Source organism: Mytilus galloprovincialis, chromosome 2 (assembly GCF_965363235.1).
Source record: "Mytilus galloprovincialis chromosome 2, xbMytGall1.hap1.1, whole genome shotgun sequence".
Taxonomy (NCBI): domain Eukaryota; kingdom Metazoa; phylum Mollusca; class Bivalvia; order Mytilida; family Mytilidae; genus Mytilus; species Mytilus galloprovincialis.
Window position 1 is genome coordinate 115,300,434 of NC_134839.1, and position 22,149 is coordinate 115,322,582.

At 34.1% G+C, this 22,149-nt stretch overlaps 3 protein-coding genes across 7 annotated transcripts in view; 2 read left to right on the top strand and 1 right to left on the bottom strand.

Annotated features, from left to right (window-relative positions):
* The window catches only part of LOC143065513 (serine/threonine-protein kinase Nek10-like), a 35,225-nt gene extending 33,043 nt beyond the window's left edge, over positions 1-2,182 (bottom strand). For 2 of the 4 annotated variants that reach the window (XM_076239134.1, XM_076239130.1), the window contains exon 1: positions 2,088-2,182. The gene's annotated coding sequence lies outside the window, so the exon portion shown is untranslated. Of the gene's footprint in view, positions 1-2,082 lie in introns of all 4 variants that reach the window. The other 2 variants (XM_076239132.1, XM_076239131.1) reach the window with 2 other exon arrangements.
* Positions 2,183-2,190: 8 nt separating this feature from the next.
* On the top strand, positions 2,191-5,091 carry LOC143065515 (uncharacterized). The gene is made up of 2 exons (XM_076239135.1): positions 2,191-2,333; positions 3,395-5,091. Exon 2 carries the CDS (start codon positions 3,402-3,404, stop codon positions 4,962-4,964), a length of 1,563 nt encoding a protein of 520 aa, XP_076095250.1. The 5' UTR covers positions 2,191-2,333; positions 3,395-3,401; the 3' UTR covers positions 4,965-5,091.
* Positions 5,092-10,831: 5,740 nt separating this feature from the next.
* The window catches only part of LOC143065516 (peroxisomal carnitine O-octanoyltransferase-like), a 31,261-nt gene continuing 19,943 nt past the window's right edge, over positions 10,832-22,149 (top strand). The window contains exons 1-7 of one of the 2 annotated variants that reach the window (XM_076239139.1): positions 10,832-10,982; positions 14,286-14,416; positions 18,538-18,662; positions 19,158-19,339; positions 20,038-20,165; positions 20,516-20,721; positions 20,990-21,103. In XM_076239139.1, coding sequence (XP_076095254.1) covers positions 14,287-14,416; positions 18,538-18,662; positions 19,158-19,339; positions 20,038-20,165; positions 20,516-20,721; positions 20,990-21,103 — 885 coding nt within the window. In that variant the 5' untranslated portion in view covers positions 10,832-10,982; position 14,286. The remainder of the gene's footprint in view (positions 10,983-14,285; positions 14,417-18,537; positions 18,663-19,157; positions 19,340-20,037; positions 20,166-20,515; positions 20,722-20,989; positions 21,104-22,149) is intronic. The other variant, XM_076239136.1, reaches the window with a different exon arrangement.

The following is a 22,149-nucleotide window of genomic DNA, read 5'->3' on the forward strand; positions in this document are numbered from 1 at the left end:
ACAAAGATATGATAATGAAACACTTAAAAAAGCTAAAGATTGATAAATCACCAGGTCCTGATAAATTACACCCCAGACTGCTTCGGGAAACAATGGAAAGTATAGCTGAACCCTTGAGCTTGATCTTTAACCAATCATTGAATGAAAAGACAGTACCAAAAGAATGGAAGAATGCACTTGTTAGCGCTATATTTAAAAAAGGAAACAAATCGCAAGCAAAAAATTACCGCCCAGTGAGTCTAACATCAGTTGTTTGTAAGATATTGGAGAAAATCATAAGAGAACACATAATACAGCATATGAAGCTAAACAGGTTATTCTCAAATACGCAGTACGGTTTTATCTCGAGGAGATCAACATCATTGCAATTACTAGAGGTAATTGACAAATGGACAGAGGCTATAGACGATGGGTATGAGGTAGATTGTGTATATACAGACTTTATGAAAGCATTTGATACAGTACCACACAAAAGGTTACTAAAGAAAATTGAAAATTATGGAATAAAAAACCCTATACTAGATTGGATACAAGATTTTCTATCAAATAGGCAACAAAGAGTCTCAATAAATGGTGAAGCATCAGAATGGAAGGATGTTACCTCAGGAATACCGCAAGGCTCGGTACTAGGACCACTCTTATTTGTACTCTACATCAATGACTTACCGGAAGGAGTTAACTCAGATGCTTACTTATTTGCTGATGATACAAAAATCTTTAAAATAATAAAGGAAGACGGAGACCATGAAACATTACAAAAGGATTTAGACAAATTAGAAAAATGGAGTGATACATGGTTACTCAAGTTTCATCCAGAAAAATGTAAACATATAAACATTAGCAAAAAATCAAAGCAAGATATTGAAAAATATAATCTACTAGGAAAAGAAATAAGCAGATGCAAAGAAGAGAAGGATATAGGGGTAGTCATTGATGAAGAATTATCCTTTGAAAAGCATATATGTGAGAAAGTAAATAAAGCAAATTCAATTTTTGCGGCATTAAGAAGATCATTCAAAAATCTAAATGCAGAAATCTTTATTCCATTATATAAAACACTAGTAAGAACACATCTAGATTATGCAAGTTCAGTATGGGCACCTTTTAAGAAAAAATATATCGATAAAATTGAAAGTGTACAAAAGAGAGCTACAAAACAAATACCGGGACTTAAAAACCTAAGCTACGAAGAAAGGCTAAAGAAATTAAAATTACCGACACTAGCGTACAGAAGAATAAGAGGGGACATGATTGAAACCTATAAGATCATACACAATAAATATGACCCGGAAACTAGTACTTTCATAAAACTGATGTCGAGCACAGAGAATAGGCACAGTACTAGAACTAATAGCAGTAAAATCGTTCATCAAAGGTTTAATACTAATCTTAGGAAAAATAGTTTTACGGTGAGAATATCAAAAACCTGGAACAAACTACCAGAAAAAGTGGTTAAGGCACCGTCTGTTAATGCCTTTAAAAACAGACTTGACAATCACTGGAAAAACGAGGAATTATATTATTCTGATTACCGCGCAGTTATAACCGGAAGCAGCAGTAACAGTAATAATTACGACATAATATATGAGTCTGGTGAAGAGGAGCCGTGAGGATCCTGTACCGGAAAACATCTTTAAGTATCTTTAAGTAAGTATATGATTTGACCATAAATTAAGCTTAATAAAACATATGATCAGACCATACATTTAAGTTAAGCTTAAACATTTAATTCACTGCACCAGTTTGAAGCTTGACACTGACAGACTAGAGTTTTCAAACCCATAATACAACATAAGATTTATCCAAATTATGCTTGGTTAACAAATAACTCAACTGCCTCAGTTGAGCTTATAACCAATGGAACAAGACATAACGGTATTTTGATTCGCTTGAATGAATATTATTGACAGATCTATCTGTGTTTCTTTAGAACTATAGAAGTACAAGACATTATCTTAACAATTTTTATCAACGAAAAAAACATATTGGTAATGTTTACTTTTTTCTTGTCAATCAATATTTGCCAATCTATACAGCGGATGTCGTTTAAAAGTTTGAAATGAAAGAAAATTGTCAACAAACATTACCTGATTTTACCTGCAAAATCAATCACCTGCAGACATTTTCGTAACCTACTAGGATCCAATCAAACATTCTGTTGCAAAACTTTTATAACCAATTAAAATTAATCTATCTAAACCAGCTGACAGGAAGCACAGACTGGTATCAAGTACTGCGACCGTTTAAGGAAACAGATCGTTAAAGCGAACGAAAACATACAATTCAGGAAACTGTTATAAAAGTTACACGAGACAATCTGTAATTCGTTAAAGGTGAAAATAATGTAATACGTAATGTGCACCGAAATTTTAATGAAATAGTTTTAATTGTTCTAGAAAAAAAAATGCCACGCCCACCTTTTCTGTACTTTCATTTTCACTTTGATTTGACCTATTTCAAATCAATTTTTAGGAAAATGGAGAAATTTTTCTAATAAAACCATTTTTTTTTTAAATCTTAACTTATGTTTGTGATCAACATCCGAAAATTTCGATTTGGGTAAGAAAATAAATTGAAAAAACAAGGACAGGACATCTGTACAATCCTGCCAAATGTGGAACTGTTCCCCAAACGAGTAGCAATCCCTCATTTGATATCATTTGATAGTGACAAAACAAAGATTTCTTCACTGAGTATTTTTAACTTTAAATGGCATATTTTCTTTAAGAAAAAATGCAGCATAGTTTCCCAAATATGAATACATAATTAACATATTTACTGAGAAGTTACAAGCCTATGAAAACTTCGAAAATTGATTATTTCAAAGGCTACTAACAGAAAAATTTAAAACTCCAAATAAAAATATGGTTCATTGGAACATGTGGAAGAAATTGATCTATTTTCTATAATATTGTGCCATTTTAAATAAATAGACCCAGTTGAGAATTATTTTTTTAGCACTGTCTGAAATGATTATTCAAATGAGGGATTGTTACAGTACTCATTTAGGGAACGGTTACCCGTTTGGTGGATTACACACAAACTGTTTAAGCCTTACTCAAGGCATATATTTTGGCCACAATAAACAAGGCTGATGAAGAAAATTAATGTTGCAATACACCAGTCAAAATACTTTCAAACTGCAAAAAAGTAAAACCAACTCTGGTCATTTAAATTCACAGAGGCGGATTTAGGGGGGGGGGGGCGCAGGGGGCCCAGGCCCCCCCTTTTTGGGAAAAAATTTGGTTGCTTATATAGGGAATCATTGAAGCTTGACTGAAGCGGGCCCCCTCTTAGGTCAGTCAGCCCCCACTTATGAAAATTTCTGGATCCGCCACTGATTCAAATGGTTTAAAAAGGTCAATTGCTAAAAATAAAACTCTTTTTTTTACAGTTTAAAGATGTTTAGATGTCCACCGATTTCTATACAAAAAAGAATTTTGGACAAAATTGACAAAGTTGATGCAACAGATCAGTGGATGTATGGCGTTTCTAAACAATGGATGGAAGAATTCAGAAAGCAGTTTGAGGACTCGCCTGATATTGAAACCACTGCCAATGAACTGACTTGTTCACCTCTTAAGTCTGATTTGAAAGTAGACAGAAATGTGTTTTTGTCAGAGAAATGGTGGAAAATATTGGTCACCTGGTATGGTATTGAAAAGGAATGTAGTATGATAAGGCATCCTGTGATCTCATCTTACATGACAATAGTACATGGTAGTATTCAACATTCAGTACTTAGTAAAAAGGAAGCAGATTATTTGGAAATTTCTACTTGTATGTTTACTAATATTGATGACAAATCATCCTATAGAGCAGTTACTTTGTATGCCTGGGACAGTTTTGAGTTTTTAGAATATCAGATAAGAAAAAGATTAGCTTTTTCATCAAAGGTAAAAGTTCGTTTATGGTTAATTGTGCAAGAAAATGGAAATGAAATTGTATTTGATAATCTTGACAAAGTTTCAGGGTCAGTTGTTGCCAAATTATCAGAATATCTCACTTGGCTGTCTGAATTCCTATCCAAGAGAGACCAACAGACAACTTCAAAAAGTAATGGGGTACTAGATCCATTCCTATTTACAGAAAGGAAGGTTCAAATTGTTGTTGCCATAGAACCTTTAGCTTTCGATTTATATCAAAGTAGAAAAGATGCTGATGGTTGGATGCAGTATGATGTTGACTTGGGAGGAGAGTGTGATAGTATTGTTACCTTGGCAACAATCAGCAATCACTGGGATGAAATTTTCACCAATTGCCTTGATGAACTCACAAGAGAGATAACTGATATTACCTTGGACAAACGAGCAACTCTTATTAATACAGCAAAGGATATTGTAAATGAAAAGATTTCACAGACAAATATAACCCAGGTGGAAATGGAAAACAAGATAAAGCAGTCGGACGAGAAAGACAAACTTCTGATGAAAAAAGAACGAGAAATGAAGGAAAGAGAAGATGAACTGAAACAAAAGCTTGTTCAGTATAAAGAGGGCCTGGATTCCTTCATGAAAGAAAAGTGTCGTCTTGAATTAGAGTGGAAAAAGGTACAAGAACAAAACATTATAACTGACTCTCAAATCACACTTGATATAGGAGGAGAGAAGTTTACAACTTCCTTAACAACTTTAACTAATGTGCAAGACTCTGTCTTTGTTCATTTATTTTGTGGTACCTATATTGCAAAGCCAGGCAAAGATGGCAGCTTTTTCTTCGACAGAGATGGAACTCATTTTCGTCATATTCTAAACTACCTTAGAAATGGACCAAAAGCAATTGCAAGCATTCCTAATGAAGAAAGTGTTCTTGAGGAAATATTGAGTGAAGCTAAATATTACATCTTACCCGAGCTGGAAGCTTTGATACAACAAAAACTTGAAAATATGAGTGTACAGTCTGTAGCCATTGGTGACATGGAATTCATTTCTTATCCCTCATTTTCATCTAACTCCTCTAAATAAGTTTTAAAAGAATACAAATTCGAGACTTAAATAGATTTGAAATTAAAAAAAAATGTCTTTGATTTGAATAAAATAACTGTAGTTGGTCATCTGTTCGTTACACTATTGACATTAAACATAAAACCTATATTTAACATCAATTTGCTGTACTATTGAATGAAATGGTAACCCTTTTTTGTTACAACTATTCAATGCAGTATTGGTTTAAACACTTACTCTAATTGGTACAGTTGTACGTCAGGCAATAACTGGAATTTGGTACAACTGTTCATTCCAGTATTGAATTTAAACATGTACTCAAGTTGGTTCAACTGTTCATTGGACTATTGACTTTACACAATTACTGTAGCTGCATTTACATCTGTTCGTCGGACTATTGGCTCTAAACAATAACAACAGTTACAATAGATGGTACATGTGTTTATTACAACACTATTGGCTTTAAACACTTTCTCAAATTTACATATGACGAAGCTCTGAACTTATACATCTCGCCATTGTGTTATAATTGTTCTATGATAATTTTTGTAGTCTTCAAGACTTGTCCTTTTTATGCCCCACCTACGATAGTAGAGAGGCATTATGTTTTCTGGTCTGTCCCTCCGTCTGTTCGTCCGTCTGTTCGTCCGTCCGTTCGTCCGTCCGTCCGTCTGTCCCGCTTCAGGTTAAAGTTTTTGGCCAAGGTATCTTTCTAGTTTTAAAGCCAAATCAGACTTTTGACCCCAATTTCACGGTCCACTGAACAGAAAATGAAAGTGCGAGTTTCAGGTTAAAGTTTTTGGTCAATGTAGTTTTTGATGAAGTTGAAGTCCAAGGCGACTTGAAACTTAGTACACATGTTCCCTATGATATGATATGTCTAATTTAATGCCAATTTAGATTTTTTTACCCAATTTCACAGTCCATTGAACATGGAAAATGATAGTGCGAGTGGGGCATCCGTGTACTTTGCGCCACATTCTTGTTTGTTGTTGAGTGCTTTGTTTATATGCCCTATTGTGTTTCTTTGTTCTTTTTTTAAACTCTAAGAAATTCACAATAGGCATATAGATAAGCGCAAGAAGGACAAGGGAAATTTTTCTTTAGATTTATGCAGAATATATGCTTAAAAGATTAAGTTCAGGGTAAAGATTCAGTCACAGTACTTAAAATCATTCAATCCTTATTGGGGGAATTAACATAGATAAATAAAATCGTATAACAAAAAAAGCTACGAAAGATGGTTGCTAAATTTTGTGCTTCTTTGTTTCATATTTTTTTATAGTGAAATTAGAACACAATGTTTACTGCTGTACCCCTATCTTGACATTTTTTTTAAAATTATTTCTGGTTGTTTTGTTCGTTGACAATATAATGGAATTTGATGCGACTGTCATACAAGTGAGAGGTTAAGCTAGCTATAAAACCAGATTCAATTCACCATTTTTTACATAAGAAAATGCCTGTGCCAAGTCAGGAATATGTTAGTTGTTATCCATTCGTGTGATGTGTTATGAGCTTTTGATTTTGCCTCCTAGTTCAATATTTTTGTGATTTTACTTTTTGGTACTACTGTTTATTACAGTATTGTATTTAAACGGTTACTTTAATTAGTACATCTGTTCATTGGACTGTTTACTTGAAACAATTAATGTAGTTGCATGGTACATCTGGTTTGGACTATTGGCTCTAAACAATTACAACAATAACAATAGATGGTACATGTGTTTATTACACTATCGGCTTTAAAAACTTTCTCGAATTTAGTACTACTGTTTATTACAGTGTTGGCTTTAAACAGTTACTCTTGTTGGTACAACTGTTCGTTACAGTGTTGGCTTTTACTGGACAAACTACTAGCTTATGGTGTATCTGCACTTTCAGTATCCCCCTTGAATTTATATCTTTCTAACAGAAAACAACAAATCAAAGTCAATGGTGTTCTGAGCAGTTGTACTGACATACAGAAAGGTTTACCGTGCCTAAAGGTTTAGTTTTAGGCACTCTATACTATTTAATGTGTTCATAAATGATATCTTGCACCTTGCGAAATTATGATTAAAACATAGGCTAAAAATAAATTGAGCCGATCACTGAAAATATTGACTGTAGCGACAGCAACTTTGTGGATTGGCAGTAAATTCTACTGAGTTATGGTATACGGAAAAAATGAAAATTTATATGTATCTTTTTTGGTTGAAATGTGTTAGAAAATGATATTATGTTTATGCGGGTTCTACTGTCTGATAGAATGAGAATAGCAGATGGGATTGCTATGATTTCATGTACTATTTCGTAGACTGTGACATTATCAATCTTGTGCGTAGTCTTCTTTCTTGTTGTGTGGACCAGTTGAAGGTGTTTATCATGTTTGTCAGACTACTGATGTTATGGTACCCGTGTCAGACATACGCGTATTTGGCAGTTCGACTTTGGACCATCTCGATTTTAGAGGTTTGTTCAATAGTGCGCGTGTCCTATACGAAATGGTCGGACTAGCGCCAGGATATGCCCGAGTTTTGTTGTTCTTGTATGTTTTTAAATTTCTTTTTAAGAAGCGCAATAATTTGTTTCCATTAGCTATGAGTTATGCTTTGTGTGGATCTGATGAGTCAAACCATTTCAATCTGATTTTTAACAGTTTTTATTGCGGTCGTATATTTGTATCACGTCGTCGTCGTCGTCGTCAGCATCGTCAGCGTCGTCGGAAGACGGATGGTTAATTCCGGATAATAACTTTAGTATAAGTAAATAGGAATCAATAAAATTTTAAAACAATGTTGATAACCACAAAAGGAAGTTTGGGATTGATTTTGGGGGTTATGGTCCCTAAGGTTTAGGAATAGGGCCCAAACGGGCCCAAACAAGCATTTATCTATTGCAAGAAAATAAGTTGAATATAAGTATTTCAATTGTTCTGAAATTGTACCACAATGTGTAATACCATAAGTAGAAGGTTGGTATATATTTTAAGGGTTAAGGGGTAAACAGTCTAGGAATAAAAGGCAAAATATGGAGCCAAAAACAAGCAATTTTGCAGTTTCAAGACAATAAATTGGAGTTATCTTTCTTTGTCCAGAATGGTTGTTGAATAACCTTAAACCAATGCTTTATGCAATTTCTTTGAATTTGGAGTTATCTTTCTTTGTCCAGAATAATAGTTGAATCAACTTAAATCAATGCTTTATGCAATTTCTTTGAATTTGGAGTTATCTTTCTTTGTCCAGAATAATAGTTGAATCAACTTAAATCAATGATATATCCACTTTTACTACCAACTGATAAATTAAACCAATCTTTACCATTCAGTGTTTACAAGCACTTTGATTACTATTCTAGGGTTATGCCCCTTTAAAAGGGAAAAAATTGAAGAATTGTTTTGTTTCTGTTCTCTTAACTTAAGTTTTTCTCAACTAAACTTAATGAAATGTGTGCATAATGCTTATTACCTCTAAGGGGACAACCATTTGATATTCTAGGGGGGGGGGGGGGGTGCAGGAGGATTTGTTTTTGATCGGTTATTATATTTGTAAACTAAGAGGACAGATTATTCATTTTCTGCACTATTGAAGCAAGATTTTTCATTTTCATTAAAGCAAGGGACTGATTACTCATTTTCTCAACTATATTTTTGATATTCGAAAACATACAATTTTTAAAGGCACTGGCTACGATTACATGGAAATGTAACAATAATAAAAATATTATTGTTACATCGGAGACTAATTGCCGGAATGCAAAGTTGGGTAAGGGACCGATTAATTACTTATGTAACAATAATTATTGAGGCTACGGTTACATCGTGTTATTGTTACATGAAAAACAGCAATGTACGCTAGATTTATTAAATTTTTAAAAATCTTCTATATTTGTGTTGCTTAATTCTTTCATATGTACTAAATAATACTTGTAATAATGATAAATGATAAATATTATTATTCAACAAATGATGTTTAAATATTTTTACATATTAATGGTTTTGATGTTCTTAAAGGTACTACTTCAGATTAGTAGTGCCAAAGACGAAACATATAGTTCAATGGTTTGTTGTTGAGAACTTGGGCTGGTAAAAGTGTTCATTATACTTTAAACAATGGATGAAGAGATTCCTTTTACCATTTTTTTTTTAATGAAAAAATTAAAACTGCAGATGCGTTTGAAACGAAACTGAAACAATACCAAGACACAAATTTCATACAGCTATAGATACAAACGCAGCTCTAAAAAAAATGATACATCAAAAGCAATGTTTGCTAACTGCAGTGCTAAGTTGGATACTAAAATCCGAGGTAAACCTAAAATCCGTAATGGACGGCAATGCGATTATATTGAAACACGACATGGAACTACACCACATGCTTCCAACCAAAATATTGGATGAGAATATCAACAGTGCTAGAGTAAAAAAGTATTTCTCACCAGAAGCATGGCAAACATTAAAGGTTGCCTTATCTTCTAAAAGGAATATTGCAGAATGGAATTGCACGGTATGCCAAACAGACGTTCACAATGCGGCATCACTGGTGTGTGATGGCTGCTTAGAATTTGGTTTCATTAAAACTGTGTCGGACTTAAACATGCTCCAAAAATAAAATAAATGTCTTCAGCTTTTATTATTTAGTATATTTTCGTACATTGCTGTTTTTCATGTAACAATAACGCTATGTAACGTGGCTCAATAGTTATTGTTACATTCGTAATTAATCAGGTCCTTACCCAACCATGCATTCCGGCATTTAGTCTCCAATGTAACAATAATATTTTTATTATTGTTACATTTCCATGTAACCGTAGCCAGTGCCATTTTTAAATGATTTGTTTATTATAAATAATATATAGTATTTGTTTTGAAGGGTTTTGGAGCCACTGAAGGCCCAAGAAGCTATAGAACAAATGATTCAAAATCATGCTTTCTAGGTGTTTCGAAGACCCTTTCATAATCTGAAAATGAAGTTTTGTTTTAATAATTTTTGACAATATTTTGGTCTCAAAGCAAAATGTATAAATTCAGTGTAAGACTGAAGTTTCTAGGGACAACATCAAAAGACCAATGTGAATGATAAAGCAAAAATGGAATTCACATAGTTAAGTCTGCGGCTGCTGTTTTTTTTTTTTTAAACTCATTATCAACTTTATAACAAAATTACTAGATTACAAAAAGAATGCAACACTAACAGAATACAGAAGGGCAATCAATGAACAAAAGACAAATAAATAAGAAACATTGGTCCCGAAAAATCAGGGCTATAAGTCTGAGGGAAAACAGAACTTTCTTCTTGCAAGGCCGTGAACACAATTTGATATGGAGACAAGCGTTTGGTTTTGAAATTTCCTACATGCAGTTATAGCCCTGTTAAAATAAAAGTGAGGTAAGGTTTCCTGAGACAATATAACTCAACTTTCAGACATTTCAAGTACATTTAAAAATTATTTATACTTCTGTTATTAAAAAAATTGGGAAAAAGATGAATTTATGAAGAATCTGGTGCCATCTCATACTTTCGATGAGACCTGCTGAGTTTTTTATTTTCTATACATTGCAAGTCAGGTAATTTATTTTCAAACTACCACAGAACAAACCATTTATTTTTGTGATTATCAAGGCTGAGTTATCTATTTTCAAAATCCTCCAGAAAAAAAATAAAATAGCCTTGCCAGACGTCATAATTATTTGGACTAGGTTTTATGCAGATAACTAGCTGCGGAACCGTAGCTCTTAGGTCCTTATGTTGTTTTTTTTTTACTATTTGCGGACATATGGTCCGCAAATAGCCAAAAAATAACATAAGGACCTAAGAGCTACGGTTGGTCCGCAAATAGTAAAAAAAACCACATAAGGACTTAAGAGCTACGGTTCCGCAGCTAGCAGATAACATGAAAAAGCTATTTATACTTGTAAAAATTTGCAGACGACAATATCTCACATGATTGCATTGCAATCTACTAACCGGAAATGGACTTTGTATCACAACAACCCAGTAGACACAACAAGTTGCAAGTGGCCACAACTGATATATTTTGAAAAACGCAGTGCCTTGAGTAATTTCATTACTTTCAAAGCATTACTGCAAAATATGTATTGCAAAAGTTTTCATAGGGCAGTCAGTGGCAGTGCCACGACGATAAAGGCAAAACAAATAAATTTTTAAATACACCTTATCGCTAATCCCGGCTGACCCGGCCGCTTGAACTTTTGACGCATACAACAATCACTTTTCCATTGTGGCGTCATATATTTTGTTTAGTGACGTCAAAAATTTACGGGAACCTGTGTGATATCTAGTAATGGCGGACAAATAGCGATAAGGCTTTTAGGGTCTCCTTACACGGTCACCTACATCTACCTAATACTTATTAACTTCAATATGTTAATTATGAGTATATATGTAACAATCCCAAACGTGTCCTTCCCCCCCCCCCCCATAGGTGTTTGATTCCCCCCCAACGTGTTCGATTCCCCCGATTTTCTCCCTAAACGTGTCCGTAATGTTCAATATTCCCCAAACATGTCCGATTTCATAACCCCCAAACTTGTGTGCTAATTGTTATTCCCCAAAGCGTGTCCAATATTTAAAGCCAGAATGTCTCACGTCTTTTATGTATCGCCTAAATAAAATCGCTTATAATGTTTACAGCAATTCTATGATGGGGTACAATGCACAGGTGATGAAGTTGTTACATGTATTTATCAGATTTAGTTAGGTAAATGTAATTTTTTATGATTATCATAAAAAATTTTGCAAATTTAATCTGTAATTATTAATTAACTTTTGACTGAAATTGCTTATTGTCCAGTTCAAAGTATTTCATATATTCATTTAGAGCAAACATACACATAATTCTGGAGTTGAATTAGTTGTTAACTTTGTAAATTATTTTGTACTTATAACTCCGATGATGCCTTTTACATTTATCCGAATATTGCATGGCGGGTTTTTAGCAGTGTTTTTATTCACTTTTGTCAATAGTTCTCCAATTGAATTAGTGTGTATTTCAAAAGCTCATCAAATCATAAACTGGTTATCCGTTTTTTTAATAAATTTTAGGTTCCAAGCATCACTAAAGACACACATTAAAGAGACATAATGTCCAGTGCCAAATATTTCTGCATAGGTTTTATAGATTCATTTTTTTATGAATATGGTTGTTATGTGATCAACGCCGGTTTTAATTGCAAATTTATTTTGTACTGTATAAATAAACTTTAGACTGTTGATTACGTAGTCTCCAGTTGCAAGTACATGTACTTTATGCATATATAGTTAGAGCGAACAACAGTTTTGCAAGTTTTAATGTTTTTACAGTTGTACAGTTGTAACTAAACATGTCTGCTTACAATTTGCATACGACATAACCGAAATGACACCCCCCACTTTAACCCAGTTTATTCTGCCGGTTTGAAAAAGTACAAACGTTCCTTATTTATATTTTTAATGAAATGGTAAAATTAGTACCGGTATATATGTTAATAAAATAGCAATAACCAAATAACGCTTGTGTTATGGACACATTTTGGGGTTAGTTGAAAAATGGACATGTTTTGGGCGTTTATACAAATGACACGCTTTGTCGGTGTTTTCAACTTGACATGTTTTGCAGTTCAGTGACGTCGATGTGGACATGTTTGGGGGAATCTGACACTTTGGGGGGAAGGACACGTTTCTGAGTGTTACATATATACAAAAATAAAAAAAATAACATTGAAATATTTGTAAACATGTTTAGATTTTATTATTTTCCCTAGTATGTGCCTTCTTGTAATCTTCAACATACTGAAGTTAATAAGTATTAGGTATAGATGAAGGTGTAAGGAGACCCTAAATGCAATTTAAAAAAAATATTTTTTGCCTTAATGGTCGTGGCACTAGTGCAAATAATTATGATGTCTAGAAAGGCTATTTTATTTTTTTACTATGCCACTTTACTAATTGACAAGACGTCTTGAAAGGCTATTTTTTTTCTGTGTCAACTTAAATTTGTCTTAGGAAGGCTTCACAGATTTTTTTTTATAGAAGCCATTCTAGGCATCATAATTATTTGGACTAATATTGATCTTTGTAAATGATGTAGGTTACATCAAGTAATTTAGGACTACAATTTCCTTTTTGATGTGTATAAATGGCAGAGCGGTTGCCTTAACTCCCTATTACTGCATCAAACAAGAAATAGCATCTGCTGGTCAATTTTTAATACCTTAATGACTGTTGTAGTTCTAGATCAATCTGTGGCTGCAAAATCAGAAAATTACCCTGAACACAGAATTCCAATGTCTGGGTAGATGACTATACCTGACTTTAAATAAATCTTTTATGCTTATGCTTTTTATGATGTAGCTTCTTGCAGAATATTTTTTTGTTTCATGTAAAGGGCTAGCTTGGTGAAAATACAGCTAAGCGTAAAAAGCAGGCCATTCTCCACTAAAAGGGCTTTAAAGTACATTTTAGTGACATCTTGATTTTTTCCAAGCATTCAATTTATATTCTCCCTACATGTACCTACATAAATATATTCATCTCATTATTTATCACATGTTTTATAATCTAAATGTAAAGTCATAACATGGAGCTCATCCAAATTAAGATAGTCCAGGGCAGCCCTATGCTTAATGACTGATGTAGATTTAAGGACTTAATGACGTAATATAATGTCTGAAACTAAAAACCCAAAACTTTTACAGAAACATGATGATAAGAATTTTCATCTTTCTATAAAAGTTTTAAAGAATTATGAGTATTTAAAATGTTAAGCTGCAATCACTATCGAAAATAGCCTCATTTTGAGATCTTGTCACTAATATTTATATACATGGCAGGACTTTATACAAAATGATATTTGACTTCAAAATGTGTTTTATTAAAATGTTGATTGTGTATAGCAATATTATATTTCTGTGTGTAAAGCCTTGCCTTTTCTATTTTGTTTAAAAACGATGAATTTGATGGCAATTTTTAAGACATCATTGTGAAATTTCAAATCAACTTTCTGCACTAAAGTTTCAAGATGTTTTTAATCTGTTCATTTATCAAAAAGAAATTAAAATCATTTTGAAAGAGTTTAATAAGTTTACATTTTGCATTTTTCAAATAATAACTTGGTCTACTACTTCACAATATAAAAAAGAAGATGTGGTATGATTGCCAATGAGACAACTGTCCACAAGAGACCAAAATGACACAGACATTAACAACAATAGGTCACTGTACGGCATTCAACAATGAGCAAAGCGCATACCGCATAGTCAGCTTTAAAAGGCCCTGATAATGTTCTCTTCTTAATGAACTAGGTGGCATAGATTTGAAGGAAAAAAAATAAACAAGTTTTTATTGTAATGTTTATTTGTAGAATGGCAGGTAACTTAGATCCAGACCTGATATATAGTACAACTGAAGAGAAGACATTCAGTAATCAGGATAAATTACCTCCTTTACCTGTACCAGACCTTAGTCATACATTGGACAGATATTTAGATTCTGGTGAGTTATAGCTAGGATTATCTCCCTTACCTGTATTAGACCTTAGTCATACAATGGACAGATATTTAGATTCTGGTGAGTTATAGCTAGGATTATCTCCCTTACCTGTATTAGACCTTAGTCATACAATGGACAGATATTTAGATGCTGGTGAGTTATAGCTAGGATTATCTCCCTTACCTGTACCAGATCTTAGTCATACAATGGACAGATATTTAGATTCTGGTGAGTTATAGCTACGATTATCTCCCTTACCTGTATTAGACCTTAGTCATACAATGGACAGATATTTAGATTCTGGTGAGTTATAGCTACGATTATCTCCCTTACCTGTACCAGATCTTAGTCATACATTGGACAGATATTTAGATTCTGGTGAGTTATAGCTACGATTATCTCCCTTACCTGTATTAGACCTTAGTCATACAATGGACAGATATTTAGATGCTGGTGAGTTATAGCTACGATTATCTCCCTTACCTGTACCAGATCTTAGTCATACATTGGACAGATATTTAGATTCTGGTGAGTTATAGCTAGGATTATCTCCCTTACCTGTACCAGATCTTAGTCATACAATGGACAGATATTTAGATTCTGGTGAGTTATAGCTACGATTATCTCCCTTACCTGTATTAGACCTTAGTCATACAATGGACAGATATTTAGATGCTGGTGAGTTATAGCTAGGATTATCTCCCTTACCTGTACCAGATCTTAGTCATACATTGGACAGATATTTAGATTCTGGTGAGTTATAGCTACGATTATCTCCCTTACCTGTATTAGACCTTAGTCATACAATGGACAGATATTTAGATGCTGGTGAGTTATAGCTACGATTATCTCCCTTACCTGTACCAGATCTTAGTCATACATTGGACAGATATTTAGATTCTGGTGAGTTATAGCTACGATTATCTCCCTTACCTGTATTAGACCTTAGTCATACAATGGACAGATATTTAGATGCTGGTGAGTTATAGCTAGGATTATCTCCCTTACCTGTACCAGATCTTAGTCATACAATGGACAGATATTTAGATTCTGGTGAGTTAAAGCTAAGATTATCTCCCTTAGCTGTACCAGCTCTTATACATACAATGGACAGATATTTAGATTCTGGTGAGTTATAGCTAAGATTATCCCTCTTACCTGTACCAGATCTTAGACATACACTGGACAGATATTTAGATTCTTGTGAGTTATAGCTAAGATTACTTCCCTTACCTGTACCAGATCTTAGTCATACACTGGACAGATATTAAGATTCTGGTGAGTTATAGCTAAGATTATCCCTCTTACCTGTACCAGATCTTAGACATACACTGGACAGATATTTAGATTCTTGTGAGTTAATAATATTATAGTTACTGTTATACGGAAGATGTACCAAATAAATTTAAAATGCTTTGACTGCAACTTCTGCAAGACTAATGTTAATAAAGTCTCAAGTTAGTAATGTTCCCCTGTAAGAAACAAATCTGAGTAACATAAGGAACATATGTCCAATCACCTGTAGCTAATCTGAGTAGATATGTATTGTCTGATGGGTTATTCCCCCTGAATATATGTAATCTGAGTAGATATTTATAATTATTGATGGGTTATTCCCCCTGCCTGTATGTGATCTGAGTAGACATTTATTATCTGATTGTTTATTCCCCCTGCATGTATGTGATCTGAGTAGACATTAATTATCTGATGGGTAATTCCCCTTACATGTATGTAATCTGAGTAGACATTTATAATCTGATGGGTTATTCCCCCTGCCTGTATGTAATCTGAGTAGACATTTATTATCTGATGGGTTATTCCCCCCTACATGTATGTAATCTGAGTAGACATTTATTATCTGATGGGTTATTCCCCCCTACATGTATGTTATCTGAGTAGACATTTATTATCTGATGGGTTATTCCCCCTACATGTATGTAATCTGAGTAGACATTTATTATCTGATGGGTTATTCCCCCTGCATGTATGTAATCTGAGTAGACATTTATTATCTGATGGGTTATTCCCCCTACATGTATGTGATCTGAGTAGACATTTATTATCTGATGGGTTATTCCCCCTGCCTGTATGTAATCTGAGTAGACATTTATAATCTGATGGGTTATTCCCCCTTCATGTATGTTATTTGAGTAGACATTTATTATCTGATGGGTGTTTCCCCCTGCATGTATGTGATCTGAGTAGACATTTATAATCTGATGGGTTATGCCCCCTATATGAGTGTGATTTGAGTAGACATTTAGTATCTGATAGGTTATTCCCCGTGCATGTATATTATCTGAGTAGAAATTTATTATCTAATGTTTTTTTTTTCCCTTGCATGTATGTGATCTGAGAAGACATTAATTATCTAATGGGTTATTCCCCCCTGCATGTATGTGATCTGAGTACACATTTATTATCTGATGGGTAACCCCCCCCCCCCCCCCCCCCTTGCATGTATATGTATGTGATCTGAGATGACATTTATTATCTGATGGGTTATTCCCCCTACCTGTATGTGATCTGAGTAAACATTTATAATCTATTGGTTATTCCCCCTGCATGTATGTGATCTGAGTAGACATTAATTATCTGATGGGTAATTCCCCTTGCATGTTTGTAATCTGAGTAGACATTTATAATCTGATGGGTTATTTCCCCTTGCATGTTTGTGATCTGAGTAGACATTTATACTCTGATGGGTTATTCCCCCTGCATGTTTGTAATCTGAGTAGACATTTATAATCTGATGGGTTATTTCCCCTTGCATGTTTGTAATCTGAGTAGACATTTATAATGTGATGGGTTATTCCCCCTGCATGTTTGTAATCTGAGTAGACATTTATAATCTGATGGGTAATTCCCCCTGCATGTATGTAATCTGAGTAGACATTTATTATCTGATGGGTTATTCCCCCTACATGTATGTAATCTGAGTAGACATTTATTATCTGATGGGTTATTCCCCCTGCATGTATGTAATCTGAGTAGACATTTATTATCTGATGGGTTATTCCCCCTGCATGTATGTAATCTGAGTAGACATTTATTATCTGATGGGTTATTCCCCCTGCATGTATGTAATCTGAGTAGACATTTATTATCTGATGGGTTATTCACCCTGCCTGTATGTAATCTGAGTAGACATTTATTATCTGATTCCCCCTACATGTATGTGATCTGAGTAGACATTTATTATCTGATGGGTTATTCCCCCTGCCTGTATGTAATCTGAGTAGACATTTATTATCTGATGGGTTATTCCCCCTGCATGTATGTAATCTGAGTAGACATTTATTATCTGATGGGTTATTCCCCCTACCTGTATGTGATCTGAGTAAACATTTATAATCTGATTGGTTATTCCCCCTGCATGTATGTAATCTGAGTAGACATTTATTATCTGATGGGTTATTCCCCCTACATGTATGTGATCTGAGTAGACATTAATTATCTGATGGGTAATTCCCCTTGCATGTTTGTAATCTGAGTAGACATTTATAATCTGATTGGTTATTCCCCCTGCATGTATGTGATCTGAGTAGACATTAATTATCTGATGGGTTATTCCCCTTGCATGTTTGTGATCTGAGTAGACATTTATACTCTGATGGGTTATTCCCCCTGCATGTATGTAATCTGAGTAGACATTTATAATCTGATGGGTTTTTCCCTCTGCATGTACGTGATCTGAGTAGACATTTATAATCTGATGGGTTATTTTCCCTTGCATGTTTGTAATCTGAGTAGACATATATAATCTGATGTGTTATTCCCCCCTGCATGTATTTGATCTGAGTAGACATTTATAATCTGATGGGTTATCCCCCCTGCCTGTGTTATCTGAGTAGACATTTATTATCTGATGGGTTATTCCCCCTGCATGATCTGAGTTACTTGCTAGATAGATGTTTTTGTTCTTCTCTTTGGTTGGGTTGTTGTCTCTTTGACACATTCCCCATTTCTATTCTCTATTTTATTAGTTACATTCTTTAATTATACCTGACCCTTGGTGTGTTAATAGCAAATAATTTTCTGTTTCAGTAAAACCCCATGTAACACCAGAGCTTTAATTATACCTGACCCTTGGTGTGTTAATAGCAAATAATTTTCTGTTTCAGTAAAACCCCATGTAACACCAGAGCAATATAGGCAGACAGAATTTATTGTTCAACAGTTTGCATCTGGTGTTGGCAAAGAATTGCACAAGGAGCTTTTAGAAAAGGCTAAACACTCTAGAAATTGGGTATGTAAATGGCCTATTAGGATTTTTTGATTTATAACAGTTTTAAGTAAAATATCAATATTTATATCATCAGTATAAGGATCTTCCCTGAATTCTCGTCCTGAATTTCCAAATTACATTCATCATGTATAATTTATAAAAACTGTCTTATTGTAACTGATATCAAGTATTATTTGTTAAGGGAAGGAAAATTTGGACCAGCCCTATAAGAAGATGTGACATAATTGTCAATGAGACATTATCCTTGCTCATTTTGTATCACCTATTATTTAAATAATACCCATTTATTATTTGTTTTGTACCACCCCACCCATATTTTGTTTTTTGCCTCACTACAGCTTTATTGTACTGTTTGGGCATGACAAGACACCAAGGTAAGAAATATGAATAGTTAATTTGTCAAAAATATTTCAACATCAGTATAGTTTACTAAATTATTATCTTTATTGTTTTATGACGAATTGGATATACATGGCTGATTATTTAATTCTTCAGTTGGAAAGTTGGTGGGATTCAGCTGCTTACTTAGAGGGTCGATACCCAGTGGCACCTCATGTTAACTTTGGTGGACCTGGACCATATATTCACCATGTCTACCCACCAAAGGCAGGCACACAGATTTACAGAGCTGGCATGATTTTGCATTCATCACTAAAATTCTGGCAGTTGGTTAGACAGTATGTAAATTTCACAATTATAAAATAATTAACCTTTTATTACTGAAATCTTGTAAAATGAATATAAAAAACAACATGCAAGCATAAGTACGGTATGTAACATGATTTAACAAACAGATCTTAATCGATAATAAATTTTTTAAAAAGTTGTTAAAAATATTTTCATATACTTAAATTTGTATGGCCCACCTAGTGGCAGCATGTTCTTTTTTTGTCTGTGTTCATCAGTCCTTCTGTTCATCTCTCTGTCTTTCCCGCTTTACGTTGAAGGTTTTTGGTCAAGGTAGTTTTTGACCCCAATTTCACAGTCTAGTGAACATAGAAAATGATCAGTGTACTATGGACACATTCTTGTTTTTCTGAGGAGTTTAGTGATAGCTGTTGATGTATCGGGGTATTTTGTTTTTTTCTGAGAAGTTGGGTGATAGTGGTTGATGTACTGGTGGTATTCTGTATATTTTTTCCTGAGAAGTTGGGTTCAAGTGGTTGATGTACTGACATGAACATTCTGTATTTGAAATTCTAAGGAGTCAGGTGCTAGTGGTTGATGTTTTCTGTATTTTTCTTAGGAGTCAGGTCCTAGTGGTTTATGTATTGGGGATATTCTGTATTTAAAATTCTGAGAAGTCAAGTGCTCGTGGTTGATGTATTCTATATTTTTTTTACGATTCCTGTTAATATATTATTCTTTTTTTCAGAGAAAAATTAAGAATAGATAAAGACAGTAAAGGAAACAAAATGTGTATGAACCAATTCCTCAGAGCATATAGTACCTGTAGAATACCAGGGGTTCATGTTGATCATTTGTCCTTCAACTTTAAAACAGGTATGTCACGGGAGAAACTCTACATCACCAGAGCATTAATGGCATGTCAGCTAAATTGATTTTTCAACTCTTAAACAGGTCTGCAAGGAAAAGTAACTATATACAGAGCATAGGAGTAGAATTTCATATAAATCAAGCTGTTTGTTTTCTCTTTTGAATTATTTCATATTTTGTATTAAATACAGGAAAAGGTATTAAACTCAAATGTTGATGGTTATTGTGCTGTTTATAAACTTCATTTAAGTAACTTTGAGTAAATTCAGCTTCTTGTATCCTTAAATTTTGAACTCAATTATGATATTTGTCAAAAAGTTATAATTAGAAAGTTATAATTAGATATCTACTTTTAGAATCACAAGGAGACACCCCTAGACATGCTGTGGTGATGTACAAGGAGAGGATATTTACATTTGATTGTGTTGATGAAGATTATGACATTTTAACTCCTCCAGAAATAAGTCAACAGTTACAAAAAATCAAGGATTTCTGCAAGACACATCCACAGGGTCAAGGTGTAGGGGCACTAACAGCACTTGAAAGAACTCCCTGGGCAGAGGTAAGGAAAGAATTAACCCCAGGACTAGGAGTTTTAGCCCTTTAATAATGAATTTTACCCAACTTTTGCAAATTATGTAGAGAGTACCGGTAAACAACACAAAAATTAATCAGCTCAACAAGATTAACAAAAAAGATAATGTTATTCCTGAATTATATTTTAGTCTTTAATGTTGGAGAGTAACGGTAGTTGAAAATGCATACAGATCCATGTGAGGGACACCAGCTCCTCAGTACCTCTACTATAGGTGTTGTTTTATACTTTACAGATGAGGAGCAGATTGATGGCTTTACATCCAGAAAATTTTCATTATCTACGGACCATTGAGACTGCAATATGTGTTGTAACTTTAGATGATGCCAACCCTACTAGTGAAGTTGAAGTAAGTTCCTACTTGTCCCTTAGTGATCAATTGATCTGCTTTAAACAATTGTTGAGGGATAATCTCTTAGCAATTGTTTCATATTCATAACTCTGACACAAGTTGAAGAATGACACGTGAATATAAAGTGTAGAACAGCATTTTATCAGAACTCTTTTCTTCCATCAGTTATTTGATCCTGAAATACTTTTCCGGACGATATCAGATTAAGTCCATCTAAGTTTACACTTAAACATTACCTTAATCAAAATGTAAAAATTAAATCTAATTATTATTTTAAAAATAATCTACTCGTGTTTAAACAGTTCAACAATTTTTAGTAGATTCAAAGTTATTTGGCAAATGGCGTCTTTTATGGTTATGATAGTGATTTGGGTTAGACAGTCTTGACAAAGCCCTGGAAACACACCCCAAACAAAGTTCTGTAGCTGTATGGATTAGACAGTCTTGACAAAGCCCTGGAAACACACCCCAAACAAAGTTCTGTAGCTGTTTGGGTTAGACAGTCTTGACAAAGCCCTGGAAACACACCCCAAACAAAGTTCTGTAGCTGTTTGGGTTAGACAGTCTTGACAAAGCCCTGGAAACACACCCCAAACAAAATTCTGTAGCTGTTTGGAGTAGACATAAAATTGAGAATAGAAATGGGGAATGTGCCAAAGAGACAACAACCCGACCATAGAAAAAACAACAGCAGAAGGTCTTCAATGTAGCGAGAAATTCCCGCACCCGGAGGCGTCCTTCAGCTGGCCCCTAAACAAATATATACTAGTTCAGTGATAATGAACGCCATACTAATTTCCAAATTGTACACAAGAAACTAAAATTAAAATAATACAAGACTAACAAAGGCCAGAGGCTCCTGACTTGGGACAGGCGCAAAAATGCAGCGGGGTTAAACATGTTTGTGAGATCTCAACCCTCCCCCTATACCTCTAGCCAATGTAGAAAAGTAAACGCATTAATATAACAATACGCACATTAAAATTCAGTTCAAGAGAAGTCCGAGTCTGATGTCAGAAGATGTAACCAAAGAAAATAAACAA